This window comes from Spizellomyces punctatus, assembly GCF_000182565.1.
Source record: "Spizellomyces punctatus DAOM BR117 chromosome Unknown supercont1.1, whole genome shotgun sequence".
NCBI classification, from domain to species: Eukaryota; Fungi; Chytridiomycota; class Chytridiomycetes; order Spizellomycetales; family Spizellomycetaceae; genus Spizellomyces; species Spizellomyces punctatus.
Genome location: NW_015971537.1, coordinates 333,262 through 352,757, shown reverse-complemented (window position 1 = coordinate 352,757; position 19,496 = coordinate 333,262). Strand labels below are relative to the sequence as shown.

General features: G+C 47.3%; 8 protein-coding genes across 9 annotated transcripts; 4 read left to right on the top strand and 4 right to left on the bottom strand.

Moving 5' to 3' along the window:
• The first annotated feature begins 694 nt into the window (after positions 1 to 694).
• SPPG_08819 (uncharacterized protein) lies at positions 695 to 1,594 on the top strand. Its single transcript, XM_016756957.1, has 5 exons — positions 695 to 812; positions 896 to 941; positions 1,138 to 1,190; positions 1,256 to 1,359; positions 1,421 to 1,594. Exons 1-5 carry the CDS (start codon positions 780 to 782, stop codon positions 1,497 to 1,499), a joined length of 315 nt encoding a protein of 104 aa, XP_016612450.1. The 5' UTR covers positions 695 to 779; the 3' UTR covers positions 1,500 to 1,594.
• SPPG_00140 (uncharacterized protein) lies at positions 1,479 to 4,587 on the bottom strand. The gene is made up of 5 exons (XM_016748474.1): positions 4,520 to 4,587; positions 3,800 to 4,452; positions 2,188 to 3,740; positions 1,785 to 2,117; positions 1,479 to 1,717 (listed from the first exon to the last, which is right to left on the bottom strand). The coding sequence occupies exons 1-5, from the start codon at positions 4,531 to 4,533 to the stop codon at positions 1,646 to 1,648; spliced, it is 2,625 nt and encodes an 874-aa protein (XP_016612449.1). The 5' UTR covers positions 4,534 to 4,587; the 3' UTR covers positions 1,479 to 1,645.
• Positions 4,588 to 5,435: 848 nt separating this feature from the next.
• On the bottom strand, positions 5,436 to 7,839 carry SPPG_00139 (uncharacterized protein). Its single transcript, XM_016748473.1, has 15 exons — positions 7,749 to 7,839; positions 7,573 to 7,686; positions 7,350 to 7,511; positions 7,236 to 7,290; positions 7,091 to 7,174; positions 6,952 to 7,037; positions 6,790 to 6,895; positions 6,690 to 6,730; positions 6,536 to 6,626; positions 6,418 to 6,474; positions 6,264 to 6,349; positions 6,047 to 6,191; positions 5,909 to 5,986; positions 5,737 to 5,840; positions 5,436 to 5,675 (listed from the first exon to the last, which is right to left on the bottom strand). The coding sequence occupies exons 2-15, from the start codon at positions 7,657 to 7,659 to the stop codon at positions 5,580 to 5,582; spliced, it is 1,278 nt and encodes a 425-aa protein (XP_016612448.1). The 5' UTR covers positions 7,660 to 7,686; positions 7,749 to 7,839; the 3' UTR covers positions 5,436 to 5,579.
• A 105-nt stretch (positions 7,840 to 7,944) lies between these two features.
• Positions 7,945 to 12,325, top strand: SPPG_00138 (uncharacterized protein). Its single transcript, XM_016748472.1, has 24 exons — positions 7,945 to 8,008; positions 8,106 to 8,191; positions 8,255 to 8,393; positions 8,453 to 8,571; positions 8,640 to 8,714; positions 8,781 to 8,880; positions 8,947 to 9,136; positions 9,196 to 9,276; positions 9,335 to 9,465; positions 9,542 to 9,708; positions 9,772 to 9,910; positions 9,964 to 10,056; positions 10,127 to 10,237; positions 10,302 to 10,371; positions 10,434 to 10,533; positions 10,605 to 10,652; positions 10,719 to 10,881; positions 10,951 to 11,066; positions 11,134 to 11,265; positions 11,327 to 11,417; positions 11,482 to 11,529; positions 11,601 to 11,677; positions 11,739 to 11,996; positions 12,057 to 12,325. Exons 1-24 carry the CDS (start codon positions 7,960 to 7,962, stop codon positions 12,156 to 12,158), a joined length of 2,685 nt encoding a protein of 894 aa, XP_016612447.1. The 5' UTR covers positions 7,945 to 7,959; the 3' UTR covers positions 12,159 to 12,325.
• SPPG_00137 (uncharacterized protein) lies at positions 12,056 to 14,737 on the bottom strand. The gene is made up of 11 exons (XM_016748471.1): positions 14,603 to 14,737; positions 14,473 to 14,515; positions 14,234 to 14,412; positions 14,117 to 14,162; positions 14,019 to 14,054; positions 13,870 to 13,950; positions 13,726 to 13,808; positions 12,991 to 13,666; positions 12,826 to 12,931; positions 12,393 to 12,771; positions 12,056 to 12,324 (listed from the first exon to the last, which is right to left on the bottom strand). The coding sequence occupies exons 1-11, from the start codon at positions 14,639 to 14,641 to the stop codon at positions 12,313 to 12,315; spliced, it is 1,680 nt and encodes a 559-aa protein (XP_016612446.1). The 5' UTR covers positions 14,642 to 14,737; the 3' UTR covers positions 12,056 to 12,312.
• Positions 14,738 to 14,850: 113 nt separating this feature from the next.
• SPPG_00136 (uncharacterized protein) lies at positions 14,851 to 15,749 on the bottom strand. The gene is made up of 4 exons (XM_016748470.1): positions 15,594 to 15,749; positions 15,318 to 15,526; positions 15,169 to 15,253; positions 14,851 to 15,100 (listed from the first exon to the last, which is right to left on the bottom strand). Exons 1-4 carry the CDS (start codon positions 15,676 to 15,678, stop codon positions 14,928 to 14,930), a joined length of 552 nt encoding a protein of 183 aa, XP_016612445.1. The 5' UTR covers positions 15,679 to 15,749; the 3' UTR covers positions 14,851 to 14,927.
• A 101-nt stretch (positions 15,750 to 15,850) lies between these two features.
• SPPG_00135 lies at positions 15,851 to 17,330 on the top strand. 2 transcript variants are annotated; one of them, XM_016748468.1, is made up of 4 exons: positions 15,851 to 15,949; positions 16,300 to 16,423; positions 16,486 to 17,137; positions 17,205 to 17,330. In XM_016748468.1, the coding sequence occupies exons 2-4, from the start codon at positions 16,303 to 16,305 to the stop codon at positions 17,239 to 17,241; spliced, it is 810 nt and encodes a 269-aa protein (XP_016612443.1). In that variant the 5' UTR covers positions 15,851 to 15,949; positions 16,300 to 16,302; the 3' UTR covers positions 17,242 to 17,330. The 2 variants fall into 2 exon arrangements, with proteins under 2 accessions (XP_016612443.1, XP_016612444.1); XM_016748469.1 differs by having other exon boundaries at positions 15,851 to 15,983.
• A 1,222-nt stretch (positions 17,331 to 18,552) lies between these two features.
• Positions 18,553 to 19,366, top strand: SPPG_00134 (uncharacterized protein; the record flags this gene model as incomplete). The annotated part of the gene is made up of 4 exons (XM_016748467.1): positions 18,553 to 18,618; positions 18,689 to 18,880; positions 18,942 to 19,092; positions 19,167 to 19,366. The coding sequence occupies 4 exons, from the start codon at positions 18,553 to 18,555 to the stop codon at positions 19,364 to 19,366; spliced, it is 609 nt and encodes a 202-aa protein (XP_016612442.1).
• Between the last annotated feature and the right edge of the window lie 130 nt (positions 19,367 to 19,496).

Genomic DNA, 19,496 nt, shown 5'->3' with positions numbered 1-19,496 from the left:
GAGCCTCATTTGTAAGAGAGACCATGACGGCTCTTGGTGTATGCAGTGCCTAGCCTCGAAATCTGAATTCCCGACTCCTGACTATCACGTTGCCCTCCTGCTTCCTTTGTGTTTCCTTCGCCAATGTCATGCTTTCTCCCGTGGCCAGTTTCACGCGCTTCGCCTCTCTCTGGTCGTTCGCAGCATCCTCCAGAAATATTGTGACAATGTTTTTCGCATTCTCCATTATACTGCAGGTCTATCAAGACCTTTATCATTGCTGGGCCTGACATACTCTTCTGCCGTCATATGCATTGGTGGCCATGTCGTTGGACACTAACGACATATCTTCCGAGTGTCAAACTCCTGAGGCCGTTATATCATGACGGGGATGGTTATTTTCATCGTTGTCCTGGCTCATAAGCCGTACGGGTCCCTTCTCTGGAGCGACAAATATGACGCCAGTCCCCGTCAGCCCTAATAATAATTGTTACCAGTTCATGCGCGATGGCATTGTCCAATCCAATTTGATAGGAGGGACAGAGCCTTTATATCAACCTTGTGATCTCCCATAATTGCATTTTCACTCAGTTGTAATCGTTTATAGACCTACAAGGCAATCGCCTGGCGGTATGAAATCAAGAAGGTCGATTTGCAGTCATGCAATGGACGTCCCATTTCAATGGCACGTGACCATATGCATTCGCGGTGTGCTACTGTTACTCTCACCACGAATGCTAGGATCTTGCTGCATGTACATTTTGGCAAAGCGTGCTCAATAAACTCACTACAGCATCGGCATGACGTCGTGGATTGGCCGCCTATTTTATACGGTAGGTTTGATTTGGCGGTACATGCAGAACTAGACCATTCTATGTTTGTTTTCATTCAACTGAAGATCCTGGCCTTCTTGTAGATTGGAGCAATTCTCCTCGTACATTCTGGTTACTCGGCGTTCGAACGTAAGTGGTCCTTACCTATGGGTTGGGTGGATTGGCGAAGTGCTGTCAGTTGAAATGCTGTGTTTGCACTGGACCATGATGCTGTTGGGACGCCACGGTTCATGTGTGCAGGGTCTGCTTCTGTAGTGGGGGCTGAAAAAAGCATTTGGGAGGTTGAATGGGGATTCCTCTTTAACCATTTTGCTTGCATTCACAGACTTGGCATATATAAAAGTGATTGGCAAACACGAGGCTCAACTACCGATCGATGTAGGTTCTTTTCACAGTGGGCTCGGCAAATAGGATACATTCCTAACAGGCAGATGGCTCGTCAGATTGTGGGGGAATGTCTGCTTAGCGTCTTGTTGTGCATACTGGGTGTCGTCCTAGTCGCTGGAGATCTGCGACCCATTTCACTCGAAAAGCAACTTTCCCGAATGTGAGTCGTTCACACTCACCCCCGCTTGGCGTGGCCTTTTACTAACCAAATCTGTCATTAGGACACTGGATACAATCGACATGCGACCATCCTTCCGGACACTGCACCATCGGGGAAAGGCAATTTTTCGATCATTGTAGTATTGGTTGTTCAGTTGAGAATGAAGATTGCAGTTATTCTATATTGTGTACTTTCATGCCTGATCCAACAGGGTGCCTCAGTCATGCTGCCCATAACTTCTTTTTGCCTTGTGCTTTTTGCGGTACCATCATGCACCTTGATTCGCTCAAGGTTGATTATAAATCGTCTCCTCATGCTTTCGCTTGGCCTTGTACTGCCCGGCTTTGGCTTGCGCAGCCTAAGTTGGGCAAAGAATGTCATGTTAGCTACGTTACTTGCAACAATTCCAGAGATCACCAGCTTACCTCATGCCTCGCCAACCACGAGGGAACCGTTGATATTGAACTCTTTTGAATCGTCTGCTTAAGGTCATAAAAGACATCCGCATCGCTTTCACTAAGGAATGTGATGGCCACTCCAGCCTTGCCAGCACGACCCGTACGTCCAATACGATGTGTGTAATCTTCAATGTTCTTGGCCATGTCGTAATTAACGACGAGCGAAACGTTCTTAACATCAATACCACGACCGGCAACATCGGTAGCGACAAGGATGTCCCTCGTTCCGTTCTTGAGAGCCGCAAGAGCAGTTTCACGCTGTTCTTGGGACTTTCCACCATGCAACACAGTGGATTTGTACTAGAAAAATGGTAATGGTTGTCATTAGCTCTTCAGCATCAACAAAGAGAACCATTAAAATCCCACGTACCCCGAGCTTCTCCAGTGCTTTTGCCAAAACATCGGCCCCTTTCTTTTGATTGACAAAGATGATAATTGGCGGCTCAAAGCCTTGTTGCAACAACTCAAGTAATCGTTGCTTCTTTTTATTTTCGTCATTGATATTTTCGACTCTTTGTTCAATGGTGTCGACAACCTGACCGGCAGTACCAATAGTGACTACCGCAGGCCGTCGAAGGTACCGTTTGGCGAGTCGTTCAACCGCCGCCGGCATAGTAGCTGAAAACATGACAGTCTGACGGAAGCGAGTTTCTTTTCCAAGCGCCTTCCGCAACTCCTCTGGATTCTCCGCCTCATCCGTGTCCGGCTTAATATTTGAAACGGGCAATGCATCCAAAATGTAATTAACGTCCGCCTCGAAACCCATGTCAATCATCCTATCCGCTTCATCCATGACTACGTACGCGCACTGGCCAAGCACCAAGATGCGCCGATCCAAACAATCCTTGAGACGACCAGGCGTTGCAATGACAATATGGGCACCATCACGGAGGTTAAAAGACTGCTCTTCTATTGTGTGTCCACCGACGATAGAGACACAAATGAATCCCATTCCTTTGGCAAACTTGCTCGCTTCTTGCTCGATTTGCTGCGCCAATTCACGCGTTGGTGCAAGAATGAGGGCATAAGGGCCCTGGCTCTGGTTTTCTTCAGTTAGAGGTGGGAGCTCGTTGATGTAAACCAGCATAGGAATGACGAATGACGCGGTCTTTCCTGAACCTGTCTCAGCTACTCCAATAATGTCTCGATTCTGCAGTCCGATGGGAATAGCTTGCCGTTGAATGGGAGTTGGTTCCTTGTAACCAATATTAGCGATAACGTCCAGAAGCTTTTGTGGTAGGGGAGATTCACTCCAGCTGCGCATTGGGTTGGGAATGTTCCCTCCTTTCGTCGAGATATTGAAATCCTCTTTGAAGATACGCCAATCTCTCTCCTTCATTTCCGTAAGAGGTTTCTCCGACCAATGACGGTCGTCCCACGCAGTTTTGCGCTCCTTTGCACGATCAATTTCCGCAAGTGCGATGGCACGGTCCACCTCCTCAGTGGTCCGTCGTTCATGCAGCATATGATCGTAGAAGGCGGCCCTTGCCTTCTTCTGCTCCTTAAGGTCGATTCCGGCAATGTGCCCTCTACCAAAAAATTGAGGTTCATGTCGGTTCGCATATAGGGGATTGATGTCTTGAGATGTATCTTCTCCCGTGTCCCAGTCAAAGACAAACTTTTTATCATTCATCCTTCGGATCTTTCTTCGCTTCCGCTCCGTTCCCATATACCGATCTCTGATGGCCTGTAGTTCCTTTTCCCCAAGACCTTCTTCAATTCCATTGCTTGTGACGCTCTCTTCACGCTCACGACGAACATCCTTTTCCCTTCTATCCCTATTTCGATCATTTCGATCATACCCACGATCCCAATCTCTATCTCTTCGGTCGTAATCTCGATCTCGATTTCTCCGCCCGCCTCTATCAAAGTCATCGTGATATCGATTGTCCCGCCAATTCCGCTGCTCCTCCCTTATCCGAGCTGCTTTCAAGAAAGATGAGCAAATGAATCATTCACGGAAAGAAGGGGCAAAATCTTACCATCGCCATTCTGAGACTCTGAGAAGAAAGCCATGCGCGCTTGACGCTCTTCTTCTTGTTTTTTTCGCTGCTCTTCCACCTCCTTTTGACGTTTTTCTAATGCAAGCTTGGCTCTTTCTGCCTTTGATAAAAAAACCGGTTTATCGTTAGCGGCCTTCTCTTCCGTCCTATTTTTCAGTAGCTCTTCCAGCGAGATTGGCACTTTCTTCTGTGGCGGTTTACTCTCTTCTGCGCTGGTCACACCATTTTCTCCGTTGGTACCGTCTGGTCTGTCTGAGACTGGTTTGTGCTCGCCATCAACATCCATCATATCCCGATCTTTTCGCGGTTCATCATGCCTGTCGTCCTGCTCTCGGTCTCTGTTTTGGTCCCTCTCTTCCCATCTTCGGTCATTTGGGCGACCATATGAATCCTCCCTCCTCCTATCGTCGTACGACGAAGGTGGGCCTCTGTCATCCCCTCGACGATCTCCTCGGTTGTCCCTTCGGTCATAATAGTGGCCAGCCCGCCTCTGATCATCGTAGTCCCGTCGTCGATCATAATCCCTATCCCGATAACGATCTCGGTCCGGCTCATTAGGGCGGTCTCTCATATCAGAATGGCCACGCTCACGGTCACGGCCATCATAACGACCCCGATCATCCTGTCGATAGCTTTCGACAATCGTATAAGCATATCTTCTGGTTGGCATAATGTGCGACCAAGTGTAGTCAGACATACCTTCTTCTGTCCATGAAGTCTATGAAAGCAAATCAAACCAATGAGATGAGTGAGATCAGGGTAGACTTTAACAACGGACAGTTCTGGACGTGCGCAGTTAAGTAATCACGTGACTAGATGACTGTTCTGTTCAGATGAAAGCACCAGCTGCTTGCTTCAACTCTAGCATTTCCTTGTATTTATTCCTACTCTAGACTTCAAGGGCGATAATGACCCACTCGGTACGGCGAACTGTAAAAACGCTGTCAAGCAGCTTTGCCTCATGTGGTGCACAGGCATGCAGAGATCTGGCAGTATGATATTGGTCATTTACTGAACGCCCTTCCTCCCCATATTTGTTCTTAGGCATCGGTGTACGGCAAGTGCGTTAGTCACCATTTCGCGGACATTCAAAAAGACTCGTGTGCCAAGGAGTTTAAAGCTTTCCGCGAGTGCTTTGTCAAAGCGGTACATAAACATGAAATATGCCCGATTGTGTATTACTTTTCTCATAATAATCGCTTTAATTCCTTAGATGAAAAAATAATGTCTACCACTTGAGACAAATGTTGATCAAAACTCCTCAGCGCCTGGTGACGCTATGCCCAAAGCATTGAACCGGTTGGGAAACCCCGCTCCCCCTTGTCCCCCGATTCTATGCGCACGGAAGGGGCTGGACGTCCCACCCATATGGTGATATTTGCTTAGCGATGGCTGAATCGGCTTCGTGTGATATCTTCTCCACAATACAAAATGACGGCAACGGCGTTTCAAACGCCAGTTTCTGTAGCTCTCGTCCAACGACTTTTAATATGTGCAGAAGATACAGTATCCTTGTCATAAGGGGCGTCGAGGCACATCCAACATCCCATACAACATCAGAAATCGGCTGTGCAAGCCTAACAGTGTATATATGGTTGGACCACGGAAATTTTTTCTCCCGCTATCGTTGACCGACGGAATGCAATTTCAATCTACCAATGCTTGTTCGGGTACTGAGAGATATACCTTGATTTATTATGCAATACCAACTGTGGCCTATGAAACAACCTCCGTGAGAGCAGGGACGAGGGACTCCCATTTACTGGAAGTCGACTGTTATAGAGGCTCCAGCCAACTTCGCGTCTTCCACTGAATCATTTATCCTCGGCAATAAAGGATCCCGGAAGTTCATCAACTTGAAGGCATGCATTCATGAGCAAACTACTATAATCAAAAAAATGAGCCAACACTCATACCTCGAACGGCTTGGCCCTTGCTTCAGGAACATCGGCTCGCACATATTGGAAGAGGGTGCGAACCGGATCTGTTTTTCTAAATCGTCGGACTTTGCGTGTTCCGTCTTTTTGATGGAATGAGTCAGCAGGAGCATTGGCACGTGGCACGCAAGAAACAATTACAATTCATTACCAGGTAAACGGAATTGAATTCGGACAGCATCACTTCCTGTCGGTTCTTCGTTCAGAATGGGCTCAATGGTGTCGAAAACTATGACCATGGGTTAGGAGGATGCCAAGCTACCCATATCTAGAGGAGTAACATATGCACCATTCGTCGATGGGACAACATCTTCCATGGCCTCCACTTCATCAGCCGTTTCATCCTGGTCCGCAGCAGGAGCAACTTTCGTCTGACCCATTGACGCAGCTAAGGCAAGTTCAAGTTGCTCCTCCTCCGATAATTCTGTGACCGGCTGGAAACATCATCAAAATTTGGTCCATCCAATTCTTTCGTCAACCACACCAGCGCTGCAATCAGTACGTACTCGTTGCCCAGCTGGAGTGACGGTCTTCTTTTTCTTTCTTGCAGGTGCTGGTAGGTGAAGACTATGCCTCGCCAAAAATTCCGAAGCTAGGAAGCAAATTGTGTGCATAATTCAGTACGATGTCTCCATGGCTGCATTTTGCAAATTCTATTACCATCTTGCATGAATTCTGCCGGGGTCATGGTTGTGCTCCATGTTTTCATTCGCTCTCCTAACAAATGGTGTAAGGTATAGTTTCAATCAGGATTATCGGAGCATAATATTACCCTTACCAGTTATGGGATCAATTATGGCGACATAAGGGTAGCTATCAACTGGATAGAGTGCTCGATGGTTTCTACCAGGAGGGCTGTCGGCACCCCACTAGAAGAAAATATGTCATTGAGTCGAGTTCATCGCTTGCACTGCTCGTCTCCTGCCGCTTACATATATAAAGATAAAGTTTTCCTTAATCAGATCTTGCACAGCTGAAAGGGTACATGGGTAAGCTGAGTAGGAAATCGCCAATAAAAAAAAATAATCGCACCAGAATCTTTCCACAAATCTCGATTCATCACTTGGCAGCCAAATTCAGATGGATCGTTCAGCGTCACAATTACCCATTTGTTATGGTGCTTGGCATACTCGCGAGCCTGGATATACTGCTGATAAGCTTTCCTACCTCGGAACTGGAGCGACAAAAACATACATGCTCTAGTGTGTTTGCATCATGTATGATATCGGTTGGAGGCCTGAACAGTTCCGCTAGTCTGCTGTTCCTGTCATTGGCGATGGCTACCCAATCGTTAAGCATTTGACGAAATTTGTCTAGGCTTTTTTATACTTACATGGTATGATTGGCCCCAAGGGTTCTTGCATGAAAGGGCTGGGAGGCAATCCAGGTATGGTGGAAACAGGTTGTGCCCGTCTGCCTGAACCGCCAAAATCATTTAACTTTGAATGCATGGTCAAACTGCGGACATCTCCACTCACCTCCGCCTCTATGGAAGGAAGGTCCGTCATTCGAGAAGAGAGCCTCCCTTTTGGGCTGTCGGGGAAGACGTTACTATTCTGCCCTATTTTGTGCTGTGTCTTTTGATAACTCACTGCTATCGGAGCTCGAACTTCCTCTGGTTCGCGAGGTAATGAGCTTGTAGAAGAAGCCGCACTGGAGGACGTTTGCGGTCTCTCAGGTATTTCGCTTGTCAACGGAGCACCTCCATTTTCCATGAACAGAGAAATGGCCTGCTCAACCCTACCCTCCGCGACCTGCAACGTCACAATGTTGATTACGCGGATGCCATCAAGAAGAGGATAAAGACGAACTAACAGTCAGATAGCTCTTTGCCACATCAGGGTCAGCCCCCGTCACCTCGACAAAGTTCAGTATAGCTTCGTCGTCCACAAAATCACTCATAGTACTCGGTTGAGGTGCTGAAAAGCACTGCGACGGGATTTATGGTTAACATGACGCATAGCTCTCGCAGAAACCGCCAGATGATATACCAGATATTACGAAGCTATAACTTTTGTCGCGTTAAATAAAAGTCCCCAGTTGTAACGGTCAAGTCGTTCCTTTGGGGATCTCGTCAGAAGAATTACTTGCGAGGAGGACGTCCCAAAGGAGATGACGCGGAAGTCAATCACGTGATTCATTCAACTTGGACGCGATCTTCAAAGGTGGACAGCTTGAGAATAAAAAAGAGATCTAGCACCGATGGCTAGTCTGACGGACGTGCAAGAGCGGCGATTAAGGCCTATTTATGGTAAGCTTTCTGTTGGAATGAATAATGAGCCTATTTGGGTCAAGTACTTTTACTCTGCTCGATAAAAGCATTCATGCTTACTGATTCCCATACACAGACGCCCTCGATTCATATTCTTACAAGCAGGCGATACAGTTATGTAATAAAGGTTTGAAGAAGCAAGGGGACGCACTGATCTTGAAGGTTAGTTGTATTGCTGAAGCTGGGGGCTGAAACCCAAAGTATGTTGTTTGACACAGGCAACAGGCTCTGAAAGCCGTAGCGCTAGATCGTATGGGCCGGGAGGATGAGGCTTTCGAGCTATGCGACGAGGTTAAAAATGCCAAGCCTGTGGATGAAGGGATCTTGCAAGCGATCATGATGGTATATCGGGCGCACCAGAAGCGTAAGTAGTTGTGGAGAATTGATCAGAACCAGATCCTCCGTAATCGCAATCCCTTACAGATGCGGATATTATCGCCGTTTACGAAAGTGCGTACATGCAGGCGCCAAAGAACGAGGAGCTTGCAAACCATTGGTTCATGGCGCTGACCCGGGCGGATGATCGTAAGAGTATGCAGCAGGTTGGCAGCATCTGCGTCCCTCCACACTGGTGTTGACAATGATCGATCTTACACAATAATTTTCACAGGGAGCAATGAAGCTGCAAAAGCAGTTCAAGGACAATCGTTACCTTTTTTGGACGATTATGACCGTGTGGCTTCAGGTACTTTCAAAAAAGCTATGTCCTAGGAACAGTCAGATTGTAAAAGTATGGTCCATTTTCCAACAGGCCAAACTCGACAACGCTGGAGGTCAGTCTATACTGGCAACACTTGCCGAAAGGATGATCGTCAAAGCCGCCCAGGAGGGCCGACTGAAAGAGTATGAAGGTACTGGACCTAGGTCACTTCAGCAATCGAACCGCAGGCCTGATCCTTTGGATTTGTGAAATGTAGCTTTGCAACTCTACTTGGACATCCTTGTAACTCAAGGCAAATTCCAGGAGGCATTGGACGTGGTGAAGGGAGAGTTGGGAGGATTGTGTAAGGTGGAGACGGAGCGGAAACGCATCATTGTCGATCTGTCAAAGTCAGCAGGACGATGGGAAGATGTCCTCAGCATCAGTAAAGAGTTACTTGTGGCTAGGTAAGGTGACGAGCAACTTTCCAACAGTCCGTTCGATGCACATGCTGAGATCCTGACAGTCCAGATGACTGGCTGAGCTATACGAACTACCTTGAGGCAATCTTCAAGGTGAAGTTGGATACGCAGAACTTGTCCTCAAGGTAAATCACGCCAAGCCTCGTATGGATTTGGCTATCAGCACCTAATCGTATCCTCCAGAGATGATCTTATATTGCAGTTCCAAAGATTTATTGAAGAGCAGCAGACAAAGGTGTTGGGCGATAAACATGTAAAGCGCGGTCCGTTCTTGGCGGCACTGGAATTAGGTAGACAACTCAACTCTGAGCAAGGTCCGCCATTGTCGTGCATGAATCACCTTTACGGCACTTGACGGAAGATTCTGATCTTACGTTCATGATATGACAGGAGTAACCGTTGGTTACAAAACAATGGTTGAACTGATTGCCAACTATTTTGAACAATTTGGCAGTTCAATCTCGTGCTTTGACGACCTATGCGCTTATTTGAAACGATTGACTGAGACCGACGCCGCGGCCTTACTGAATAGGATTTCCGCGAAGCCGAGCCCTACTGTATGAGCCTTGCAACCCTTTGCTCTGCCTTAGCTGAACTTGCGAGTAATCATAATATTGTAGAAGCCGTCGGTCGCTGACGTTAGGAGGAGCATGAATGTTGAGAAAATCCGGTCTTACTGCATGCCTCTGCCATCTGAAGAAAAGATGCACGCCACAGTTTCCACCTACGTTAAAGCATATAAGGACACAATTTCGCTAGGTACAGTCGCGAGGTTCATCCTTCCCACGCGATTGTTTAACCCTCATTTCCAGGAGAGCAATTTGATGAGCGAGAACTTCAGCCTGGCGATGACTACCTGTTACTTGCCGTCCATATATTGATTCAACTGTATTCGCGGGATCGCGGTGAGTGATTGCAGCAGCGCTCAAACCGCTATGGGCCTTTCTTTACTTACTGGCACAACGCGACTTCAAGACCGAAAGAATTATCTCGCTGAGGCGGTTGCTGTACTTGAGTACGGATTGCAGCGCAGTAAATTCAATTTCCAGATCAAGCTGTTACTTATTCGATTATATTTCGAGTTAGGTGAGTGGTGCCTCGTGCGCAACTTGGTTCTTTAGCGTATTCATAATCTTGTTGCTCTTCCCAGGCGTCTTTCAGAGGATGCTCGATCTAGCAGCGTCCCTGGATGTCAAACAAATTCAGCATGACACTCTCAGGTATCGTAAGAACTTACTGCTCATTACGACCGTAAGTGGGGTGAACTGAAGATTTTGATTAGTTTCCTCTTCACAGACGATTTGGAGCTCTTGGGTTGTCCTGAACTAGCATTGAGATCCTTCATCAAAGCAATGACCATATACGCTTCAAATGAGCGTGAGGTAGGAACACCTTAACCGGGTCAAAGTTACCTATCTGCTCTAAATCTTAACTTAACCTTCTGCCGTTCTAGACCCCCGAAATGATTGTCCAGGCGTTCAAATACGGGACTTTCTCCAAGGTAACATTTCGCCTACTGTCCCAAAGGGGGTGCGAGTTGCTGCTCACTAGTCCAGCCGTGGTGCAGATACCAGAGTTTATCCGCTTCCGGGATCGAGTGAGACGTTCGCTCCAGCACTCCATTTTCAAACGCCAGCTCTACAGAGTGGAAATCTTGCGAAGGTTCCCAGATATAGAAAATTTGACGTCGTACCTGCAAATATTGGACGAGGATGCCCTGCAATACTCAGGTTTGGACAGCAATTCACCTGAAACATATGCGGATACGAAGCGAGTGGCTGATCCCATATTTTGCGTAGATAATTACATCGAGACCTTATCTGATAATCGCGATACTAGCCTGATGCCGAATTGGCTTCCATCTACGCAACCGATCGGTAGCATAATACGAGGAAGCAAGTTTCCTCGGAAACGAGTATGTGCTACGACCAGTCATTGTTAACTGTCAGGCACCCGGTCAACTGAAGCCATTGCATCTCTAGGGCGAATGGCTAAAGTTGCACGCAATCATACCATTGGTTCTGAAAGCGATGTGTACAATGAATTCCTCGGGGTGGGAGCTACAGCACGCGGCTTTGAAGGAAGTCGTAGACCAATGCCGTACAGCAGATCTGGTTAGTTCATGGACCCAAAGATCATCTCCGGCTTCTGGCTCAACTGACTTTGGTATTCTAGGACAGCGAAGAGCTCGCGCCAGTGGAGGTGCTCATTAAGCTGTCTGGCGTTGCCCTACAGATCCGCGCTGCCGAGGATATCGCGCGAAGAGGTAGTGCGTTCTTAGTTTGATGTTGAATCCCATTTTTGACCTTAACTTGGTGTCAATTGTATAGAAACGGTGGACCTTTCTCCGATAGATAGCGTTTTATCAGACTTGAGAGGTACGTCTCCATGGCTAATTTGACATTAAGGTCTTCATTGATGATCAGTTTCGTTTCTTCGAATCTGCCAGCGTTGTTGTCCAAAGTGACCGACGACAAATGGCAATTGTCATATGAAAAGCTTCGGAGATACACTCTCTTGTTAGAGGTGGGCATGTTATCCTTCCCTGTCGGATTTTCAATATATCTAACAGATGATTTGGTAACAGGGCTGCAGTTATGCAGGCATTGCATTGGCATCGTTCGTACCCTCGCTTGGCTCAGCTGGCAAAAAAAGCAAAGCTGGAAAGCCTATCACCTCCCCCAAACTAGCTCCCTTCATAACTGGTCTACAATCCATTTTATCCGACTTCCATAAGGAATTGGCTCGGTGCAACAGCGAGATATCAAACTGCAAACCACAGTTGTTGGCGACTGACATGTTTGGTTCTGAACCAGCGGAATGGATGAATATTCTTGGAGATGAGGTAATTAGAATATAGTACCATGTGCACCATTCCTTAACTGACAATTTGTCTTGTGCATAGGGGGTAACAATCCGGGATTTTATTGCAACGCAAGTTTTGGCCAGTTGGAAGGCTTCTGTACAATCGCTGATGACAGCGACGAAAAGTAGAATAGATAACTAAAATAGAGACCATAGGTAGAGATTTTGGCTGCCGGAACGATTCTGATGAGCTTTGGGGGAGGTTTGACGAAAATGGGATACAACAAGACATGTATTGGGCAAAAGCAGTCCAAAAGGTGCTAGCAGCTTGTCTACAAGTCCTCCTCTAGGCGTTTTTATGTGATGACCTGAAGAACGAAATACATCAACTATCCGTTCACGGGTTAGAAAACGCCCGATGATCAGCATTACTTACCGTAGGTTCCTTGCGGCCTGTGAATTCGACAAGCTTGGACAGATCAAGAGCAATCTTGATCAAATCCTGAATCGCGGTCTGTGTGTCCTGTTTGTAATCCTTTGCGGAATACTTTTCGACGTACAACCGGACGGTTGCGCCTTGGGATCCTGTGCCGCTCAACCGGAACACAATTCGTGAGCCGTCCTTGAAGATAATACGAATTCCCTGGTTCTTGCTGACACTTCCATCGATCGGGTCCTTGTACTCAAAGTTGTCTGCGAGGGCAACCTCGTAGTTCTCGATTTTTTTGCCGATATTGGACTTGTCATTGATGAAGGCCGTCAAGTGCGCCATCACCTTGTTTGCCCCTTCACTGTCCACCTCTTCGTAGTCATATCTATAAGAGAATATGAGCTCTTGTGTTTCCCATGCACAGTAACAATTAATATACCTTGAGAAGAAGTTGCGACCATATTCTTCATAATGCTTGTTTAGAATGTCGTTCAGGCTAACGTTGGGGTTGCTCTCACTCGCATAAGCGACGATGGACAACCATGCTATGAATAAGCATCAGCATTTATAGGGGGCTCTTTCGAAACATTTGACGGCTACCGACCTAAAATCGCCCACACGCCGTCCTTTTCACGAATGTGGTCTGATCCCGTACCGAAACTCTCCTCGCCGCAAACGGAGCATTTGCCCGCGTCCATCAGGTTACCAAAAAACTTCCAACCGGTGGGCACTTCAAAAATTTGCACTCCCTTCTTCTTTGCAACTCTGTCCAGGGCTCCGCTGGTCGGCATACTTCGAGCTAAGCCCTTCAGGCCAGACTTCTTAAAGTACGGTATAGCGTCGGCATACGCAGCAATAAGGGCCACGGAGTCGGACGGGTTGACGAACGCGCCTTTTCCAATGATCATATTTCTGTCACCATCACCATCAGACGCCGCCCCAAAATCGATATTCTCCTTCTCTACGCGCTCCACCAAATCATGCGCATAAGTCAAATTCGGGTCTGGGTGGCCTCCTCCAAAGTCCTCGAGCGGCTCGCTGTTCATTACGGACGAGGCAGGTAATCCCAACTCATCAACTAATAATCTCTTCCCATAGGGTCCTGTTACACCGTGTAAAGAATCGAAAAGGACCTTGAAGCTGGATCGTTTCTTGAAAAAGCTTCGAAGCATGTCGAAATCGAAGATCTCCTTCATCAGCAAGACATAATCATCAACGGAATCAATGACTTCAACGGTGAGATCACCAAAGCTTTTGGTGCCCAGTTCAGATAGGTCCACCTATTCGAAATGTATTATGGGTTAACGTGGATAAATATTACGAGCGCTCCAAAAGGTACCTCTGGTATATCCGCCTCCTTGTACGAGGAGATCTTGGTTGTTATCTGGTATATTTTGTCCGTAACGCTCTCAGGTGCCGGACCTGATGAATCGATTAACAACGTTCGTGCTATTACCACAAAATCCAACATTGTAGGACAAACCTCCATTGCTCATGTTGAACTTGATGCCGAAATCGTTGTCCGGGCCTCCGGGGTTGTGGGATGCAGTGAGCAAGATTCCACCTTTGCCGCCAACAAAAGATTTGTTCATAAAGGCTCATGGAGAGGAGATGTTACGTTGATTTGCCTACCAGTGGCCTTGCGCTTCCTTATCAAGTTTGACACCGCTGTAATTACGTACTTGTCAATTGGTAGGATCATGCAGAGAATACTGGAACAGCTCACATACCCGGAGTAGAGAAAATACCATTTCGACCAATCACTAACTTGGAAACCTTTGATGCAACACAAATCCAGATGTTAAGCATGTGAATGCAAATGTTTGATGTGAACAAACTGAGCTTACCTTGTTTCCAGCAGATAGTCGTATAATCTTTTGAATTGCTTCTTTCAGAAAGTACCGACCATCTCCACCCACAATCAAGGTGGCGCCGGCAGGTCCATCAGGAATTGCAGACAAGGTTGCCTGGATAAAGTTTTCGGTATAATGCTCTTGCTGAAAGACCTTGACACGTTTACGGAGACCTGCAGGCGAATATTAGAAATTGAGACAATTAAACATGTAAAAATCATTGACTTTTGCACCTGAGGTGCCAGGCTTCTGTCCCTCAAACGGGGTCGTTTGAACCTAGGACCAAATAACGACGATAGAGGAATTAAACAAAACCAGCGCACCTAATGACGCAAGCATGCTCATGTGCTTTGGATATCTTACCTCTCGTATGTTGACAGTCTGGGAAGGCATGTTATTCATTGAATTTCCGAATAGCAAGTTTGGGATATTTTGCAGCAAAAACGTTGGGATGCAAGTTGCTTTGAGGCCTTGTTTAAAGCCTTTGGGAAGCCCATCGATGCGCGCTACGAGATGACGCAAGGCACGTGCCCCATTGTGGGGTAAAAACCAAACAGTCGATATTGAACGATATAGATAGCAAGATATAGAAAAGTTGACTGGCAAAAACATGTCTCTACGAGTATGGAATGCATTGTATTTTCTGTACAGTTACTAATATCCCCAAATCATTTGAGTGACCACAAGATTATTCGGCATTGTCAAAGTCAAAGTCGTCACCAAACACAACATCATCATCCGAGTCATCGTTGGAAGCCTCGGGGAAGCATCCCTTGCTGCGAAGGTACTCGACACCCTTGGTGAGGGCTTCATCACGCACCTTCAAGGTGAAGATACCCTTGTCGGGGTTGGCACGGATTTCTGATCATTTGGACATGAGCATTAGCGTATAACCAAAAAAAAAGAAAGACAACGAGCCCCGATCTCACCTCCTGATGCCAACTTGTTGTCTCCAGAAAGGACCTTGCCTTCGTACTGGCTGACGACAGCCTCCAACCACGCCTTCGCGTCGATCTAGACAAGTATAGATTGAGTAATGTACAACATCAAAGAAAGGTATAAGCAACACTTTTCCCACCTTGTCCTTCTTGCTCTCGGGCACGTAGGCAACGATGGCAACGCGCTCATCGCTGGTGGAAAAGATCATCTTGCCAATGTCACCAGATCCACCCTTGCGCTCCTCTTCGTTCTCGTCGACTTCAGCGTTCATTGCCTCAACGGACTGGATCAAAAGATCCACATCACCCTCAGGCTCATCGACCTTTGTGCAAAAGAACTCCAAACCACCTAAAATATTCACATAGTCCAAATGAGCTAGCTACGCCTTTTAAAAGTGCCATTCAAAACGACTTACCCATGGTGGCGGCTCCCTCAATCTCCACACCACGCTTGCCACCCTCCTTGATGACCTTCTTGAGCTTCTTCTCGTCGACAGGCATGTTTTTTTACAACTTTATGGGGTGGGAAGGGCGTTGAACAAGGAGGAGGAAGAAATCGAAAGCAAAAAGACTCGCTGCCAATGCGACCAACAGCACTGTCATGGCAACAAAAGCAGTCCACGTGAGCGGCATGCAAACCAGTCATAAAGTCACGTGTCTACCAGTCAAAAACGGAGATCGGCGCGGTCTCAAATCGCTCAACTTGCATGAAGAAGGACTAAGTTAACGTCAAAAGCCTTTCATAGGTCTCAATTCTCTCAATCCAATCCTTGTACGTACGCATCCATCCATCCATCCTTCAGGCAGTGCGTTGAATGTTTTATCTGTGGAATGATGGGAAGGATGGAAGAGGTTTAGATGGAAGGGGAGGCGATGGAACGGGGGGAACATGTGGGCCATGGGGACAATTGGAGCACACGATGAGATGAAATGATTCTTTGGTTCTATAGCGTGTGCGTGCCTTTCAGGGCGGTAACTGGTAATTGTAGCATCATTTGCGCAGTCTGACCAGGAAGTGCAAAGGCTACCAGCGCATGGGACATGGAATGGATTGGGGAACGGATCCTTTCGGACATGATGGCTGGACACTGTAGACTAACATTACCTTTTCTGGTTTTACAGCAAATGGCTGACGCAGTATCGGCCGAAGGTCGCGGACGTGGTGGATTTGGTCGCGGTGACCGTGGTGGACGTGGCGGCGACAGGCGTGGCCGTCGTGGTGACCGTGGCAGGGGAAGACGGGGTGGTAAGTCTTTTGACAACTCTTCGCTGGCCTACAGGCATTGAATGTTGACGTGGTGACTGCAGGCCGCAAGGACGACCAGGCCAAGGAGTGGGTCCCCGTCACCAAACTCGGACGTCTCGTCAAGGACGGCAAGATCAAGTCGATTGAGGAGATTTACCTTTTCTCTTTGCCCATCAAGGAGTACCAGATCGTAGACTTCTTCCTCCCCAAGCTCAAGGATGAGGTCATGAAGATCATGCCGGTGCAGAAGCAAACTCGTGCCGGTCAGCGTACTCGTTTCAAGGCTTTCGTTGTCATTGGAGACTTCAATGGACACGTCGGTTTGGGTGTCAAGTGTTCCAAGGAGGTTGCCACCGCCATCCGTGGAGCCATCATCCTCGCCAAGTTGAGCGTCATTCCTGTTCGCCGTGGTTACTGGGGTACCATTCTCGGTGAACCTCACACCGTCCCCGCCAAGGTGACCGGCAAGTGCGGTTCCGTGACTGCTCGTCTTGTTCCTGCCCCCCGTGGTACCGGCCTTGTTGCCGCTCCTGTGCCCAAGAAGCTTCTTCAGCTCGCTGGTATCCAGGACTGTTACACCACCGCCAGGGGTTCCACCAAGACTCTCGGTAACTTCGTGAAGGCTACCTTCATGGCGATCGGTAACACTTACGGTTTCCTCACCCCCGATCTCTGGGCCGAGACGAAGTTCTCCAAGAGTCCCTACCAGGAATGGTGAGTTTTCGTTTTCTTGCTATTGACGTGCTTGGAACGTGTTCTCAACAGTCCTCTGTTTTTCAAGGTCTGACTGGCTTGCCAAGACTGGAAAGCGCCAGTAGATTACGATGGAGTTCTTATTGTATTAAGGTGTATCTGTGATGGGCTTGGGCGTCGGTTCTCTTGGAAAAATACAAGCTGTTGCTGACGAGTCTTGGATCTCCCGTTGTTTTTGATTTTCTTCCGCGACCTCATGCGCCATTTGAGAGCGTCATATAGAGTAATATGGGCATTTGTAACTGGTTTCGGCTGGTGTTCCACTTTGTGCAAGATTGCCATACCTATAGCTCGAGGATTAGTCGCTGCGCCAATTGCTCTGGACTGTCGTATTCTTTCTCTTGACGATGGTCACTTTCCATTAGCCATGCTCACCACCCGCGGATGGGTGCAACTGTGAATACTGAAGGCGCATTATCCTTTAATGTGCCATGCATGTTTGGTGATTCTTCTCATTTCATTCTAGTGTCAAGGTATTTTTTATGAAGGTGAATGTTTGGTTGCGGTTATACAGCTTGCAGAATGCTGTCAAAGAAGTGCCATGCACTTTACAAAACTAATTTGTTCTCAAATGTGTACTCAACTCCTTTTGGACTTGACCCAAGGAGCGGGAAACATTAAATATATACCCGCACCCAGTTCCTTGGAGTCACCATAAGAGGCACTTTGCTGAGAGCAATTGCGATCCTTTTTAAAATATGTCCATGTGCTACTATTTCGTAGACCACACGACTTAGTTTTGCAAATGTATTTCAATCGGAAACACTACAAATGTCACATATAGCAGTGGCTCAAACGAAATCATAGGCTCTGTGCATCTGCTTCCGCGTGGGCAGAACATTGATGCTTGTATCAGATGAACAACGCACATGTTTTAAACTATGCAAGCAGAGTATGAATAAGATTATCATTTGTGGCAATCCACACAGCGTGCGTAACTTTCAGCCCTGTTTGCATGTGTCTGTGTTTGTTTATATTCCTGCATGCATGGACAAAAAGATCTTGCTTTTTATCAAAACCTCCTTTCGGAGATCTCCGCTCAGCTGTCAGCATTTCTTATTTAAATGAATGAACGTGACTTTGCCTTTTATGGGCAACAGCCTTGCCGCTGCACTTTCGTGACTGGGCCTCACGCCATTTAACTTAAAATAGAAATCGAAATCAGTTGCTATTTAAAGAAAGTTGGCGGGTTACGCCTGACGGCCCTTGACTTTTTCAAACTGGGAACGTATTCAGAGCCTTTGCCCGGGCTGTACGTACCATCATCTGATCTTCACACCTTTTGGTATAAAACGGAATCCGCCTTTTGAGCCTCCCCTCCTTACAAACAAGTTGTCTGAACTTTACAAAGCTTTTCGCGGGAAACACCACAGACTATGCCTTACGCTATGCAAAATATTACGTCGAATTACAAATACCTCGGTACCTTGATCTTGGCTGTGGTGGGTGACTTTGACATTTTTGCGTTAAACAGTTGGGGAGGAAAACTAATATTGCTGTTCTATTCATCAGCTGGGGTGGTTTTTTGCCTTCATCGGTATATGCATCCTTCAAAGCCAGTATGACGATATCAAGGATGGCCTCCGCGGTCGCGGAAAGAACCCTCTCTCTGCCGCGTGGTTCCATCTCTTCTTCTACCTTTTCACTCTCCTCGGTGTAGCCGCGCTTCTTGTCACCGCTACTATGGAACACTACCGCACCGCGGTGAGTCTATACTTTTTTGTGGTACCAATGGAAGCTGGTACTGACAGCCTTTTCTCTGTAGCTCGTAGCCATTTTGGCGATTGGATTTGTCTTTATCACCAGTGATTTGGACTCCATCTTGGGAGATATTTCAATTCCTGGAGTCCCTAGTCGTACCAAATCCGGTGGAGGTCTCTTTGCTGCTGGGCCTATTCTTCCTCTCATTTGCCTATGTAAGTGTCTTAATGCTCTTAATGCATTCACAGTTGCTGGTATCACATTTTAACCGAAATGTCCCCGGATGTAGCTTTCCTTGGATATTCTTCTTTGGCTCCCAGCGAGAAAGCCTTCGTGAACAACATGAACGGTGACAATAGCTTTGTCTTTCACCATGCCTCGCCTCAACACCCCGTTTCGGTGCCCGCAACGGTCCCGCTCCCGGCATCGCTCCTGCCGTTCCTCCCCAGGATTACACCGGTCCCCGCGACTCGGCGATCCCACCTGTAGCTTCTGAAACCGCTCCATATGCTGTGGACACTGGTCCTAAGCCCAATGTGACAAAAGCCAACGCACTCTTCCCATGTAAGCATATCATGCTTTAATCGTAAAGATCTACTGCCGATACTAATGCATATGC

Excerpts from the sequence above, each read along its gene's own strand:
- SPPG_08819 (XM_016756957.1), top strand. The coding sequence starts at position 780 with ATGACGTCGTGGATTGGCCGCCTATTTTATACG. Across the intron at positions 942-1,137 it reads TGGTTACTCGGCGTTCGAAC|ACTTGGCATATATAAAAGTG; the intron begins GTAAGTGGTCCT and ends TTGCATTCACAG. Across the intron at positions 1,191-1,255 it reads AGGCTCAACTACCGATCGAT|ATTGTGGGGGAATGTCTGCT; the intron begins GTAGGTTCTTTT and ends ATGGCTCGTCAG.
- SPPG_00140 (XM_016748474.1), bottom strand. Across the intron at positions 3,741-3,799 it reads AGAGTCTCAGAATGGCGATG|CTCGGATAAGGGAGGAGCAG; the intron begins GTAAGATTTTGC and ends TCTTGAAAGCAG. Across the intron at positions 1,718-1,784 it reads CGTGGTTGGCGAGGCATGAG|GCTGCGCAAGCCAAAGCCGG; the intron begins GTAAGCTGGTGA and ends TGCCCAACTTAG.
- SPPG_00139 (XM_016748473.1), bottom strand. The coding sequence starts at position 7,659 with ATGAGTGATTTTGTGGACGACGAAGCTATACTGAACTTTGTCGAGGTG. Across the intron at positions 7,512-7,572 it reads TGGCAAAGAGCTATCTGACT|GTCGCGGAGGGTAGGGTTGA; the intron begins GTTAGTTCGTCT and ends GTGACGTTGCAG. Across the intron at positions 6,350-6,417 it reads GGCAGAATTCATGCAAGATG|CTTCGGAATTTTTGGCGAGG; the intron begins GTAATAGAATTT and ends TTTGCTTCCTAG.
- SPPG_00138 (XM_016748472.1), top strand. The coding sequence starts at position 7,960 with ATGGCTAGTCTGACGGACGTGCAAGAGCGGCGATTAAGGCCTATTTAT. Across the intron at positions 8,009-8,105 it reads GCGATTAAGGCCTATTTATG|ACGCCCTCGATTCATATTCT; the intron begins GTAAGCTTTCTG and ends TCCCATACACAG. Across the intron at positions 8,881-8,946 it reads CCGACTGAAAGAGTATGAAG|CTTTGCAACTCTACTTGGAC; the intron begins GTACTGGACCTA and ends TGTGAAATGTAG.
- SPPG_00137 (XM_016748471.1), bottom strand. The coding sequence starts at position 14,641 with ATGAATAACATGCCTTCCCAGACTGTCAACATACGAGAG. Across the intron at positions 14,163-14,233 it reads GACTATCTGCTGGAAACAAG|GTTTCCAAGTTAGTGATTGG; the intron begins GTAAGCTCAGTT and ends GTTGCATCAAAG. Across the intron at positions 12,772-12,825 it reads GGTCGCAACTTCTTCTCAAG|ATATGACTACGAAGAGGTGG; the intron begins GTATATTAATTG and ends ATTCTCTTATAG.
- SPPG_00136 (XM_016748470.1), bottom strand. The coding sequence starts at position 15,678 with ATGCCTGTCGACGAGAAGAAGCTCAAGAAGGTCATCAAGGAGGGTGGC. Across the intron at positions 15,254-15,317 it reads CCGAGAGCAAGAAGGACAAG|ATCGACGCGAAGGCGTGGTT; the intron begins GTGGGAAAAGTG and ends ATACTTGTCTAG. Across the intron at positions 15,101-15,168 it reads CAACAAGTTGGCATCAGGAG|AAATCCGTGCCAACCCCGAC; the intron begins GTGAGATCGGGG and ends CCAAATGATCAG.
- SPPG_00135 (XM_016748468.1), top strand. The coding sequence starts at position 16,303 with ATGGCTGACGCAGTATCGGCCGAAGGTCGCGGACGTGGTGGATTTGGT. Across the intron at positions 16,424-16,485 it reads TGGCAGGGGAAGACGGGGTG|GCCGCAAGGACGACCAGGCC; the intron begins GTAAGTCTTTTG and ends TGGTGACTGCAG. Across the intron at positions 17,138-17,204 it reads AAGAGTCCCTACCAGGAATG|GTCTGACTGGCTTGCCAAGA; the intron begins GTGAGTTTTCGT and ends CTGTTTTTCAAG.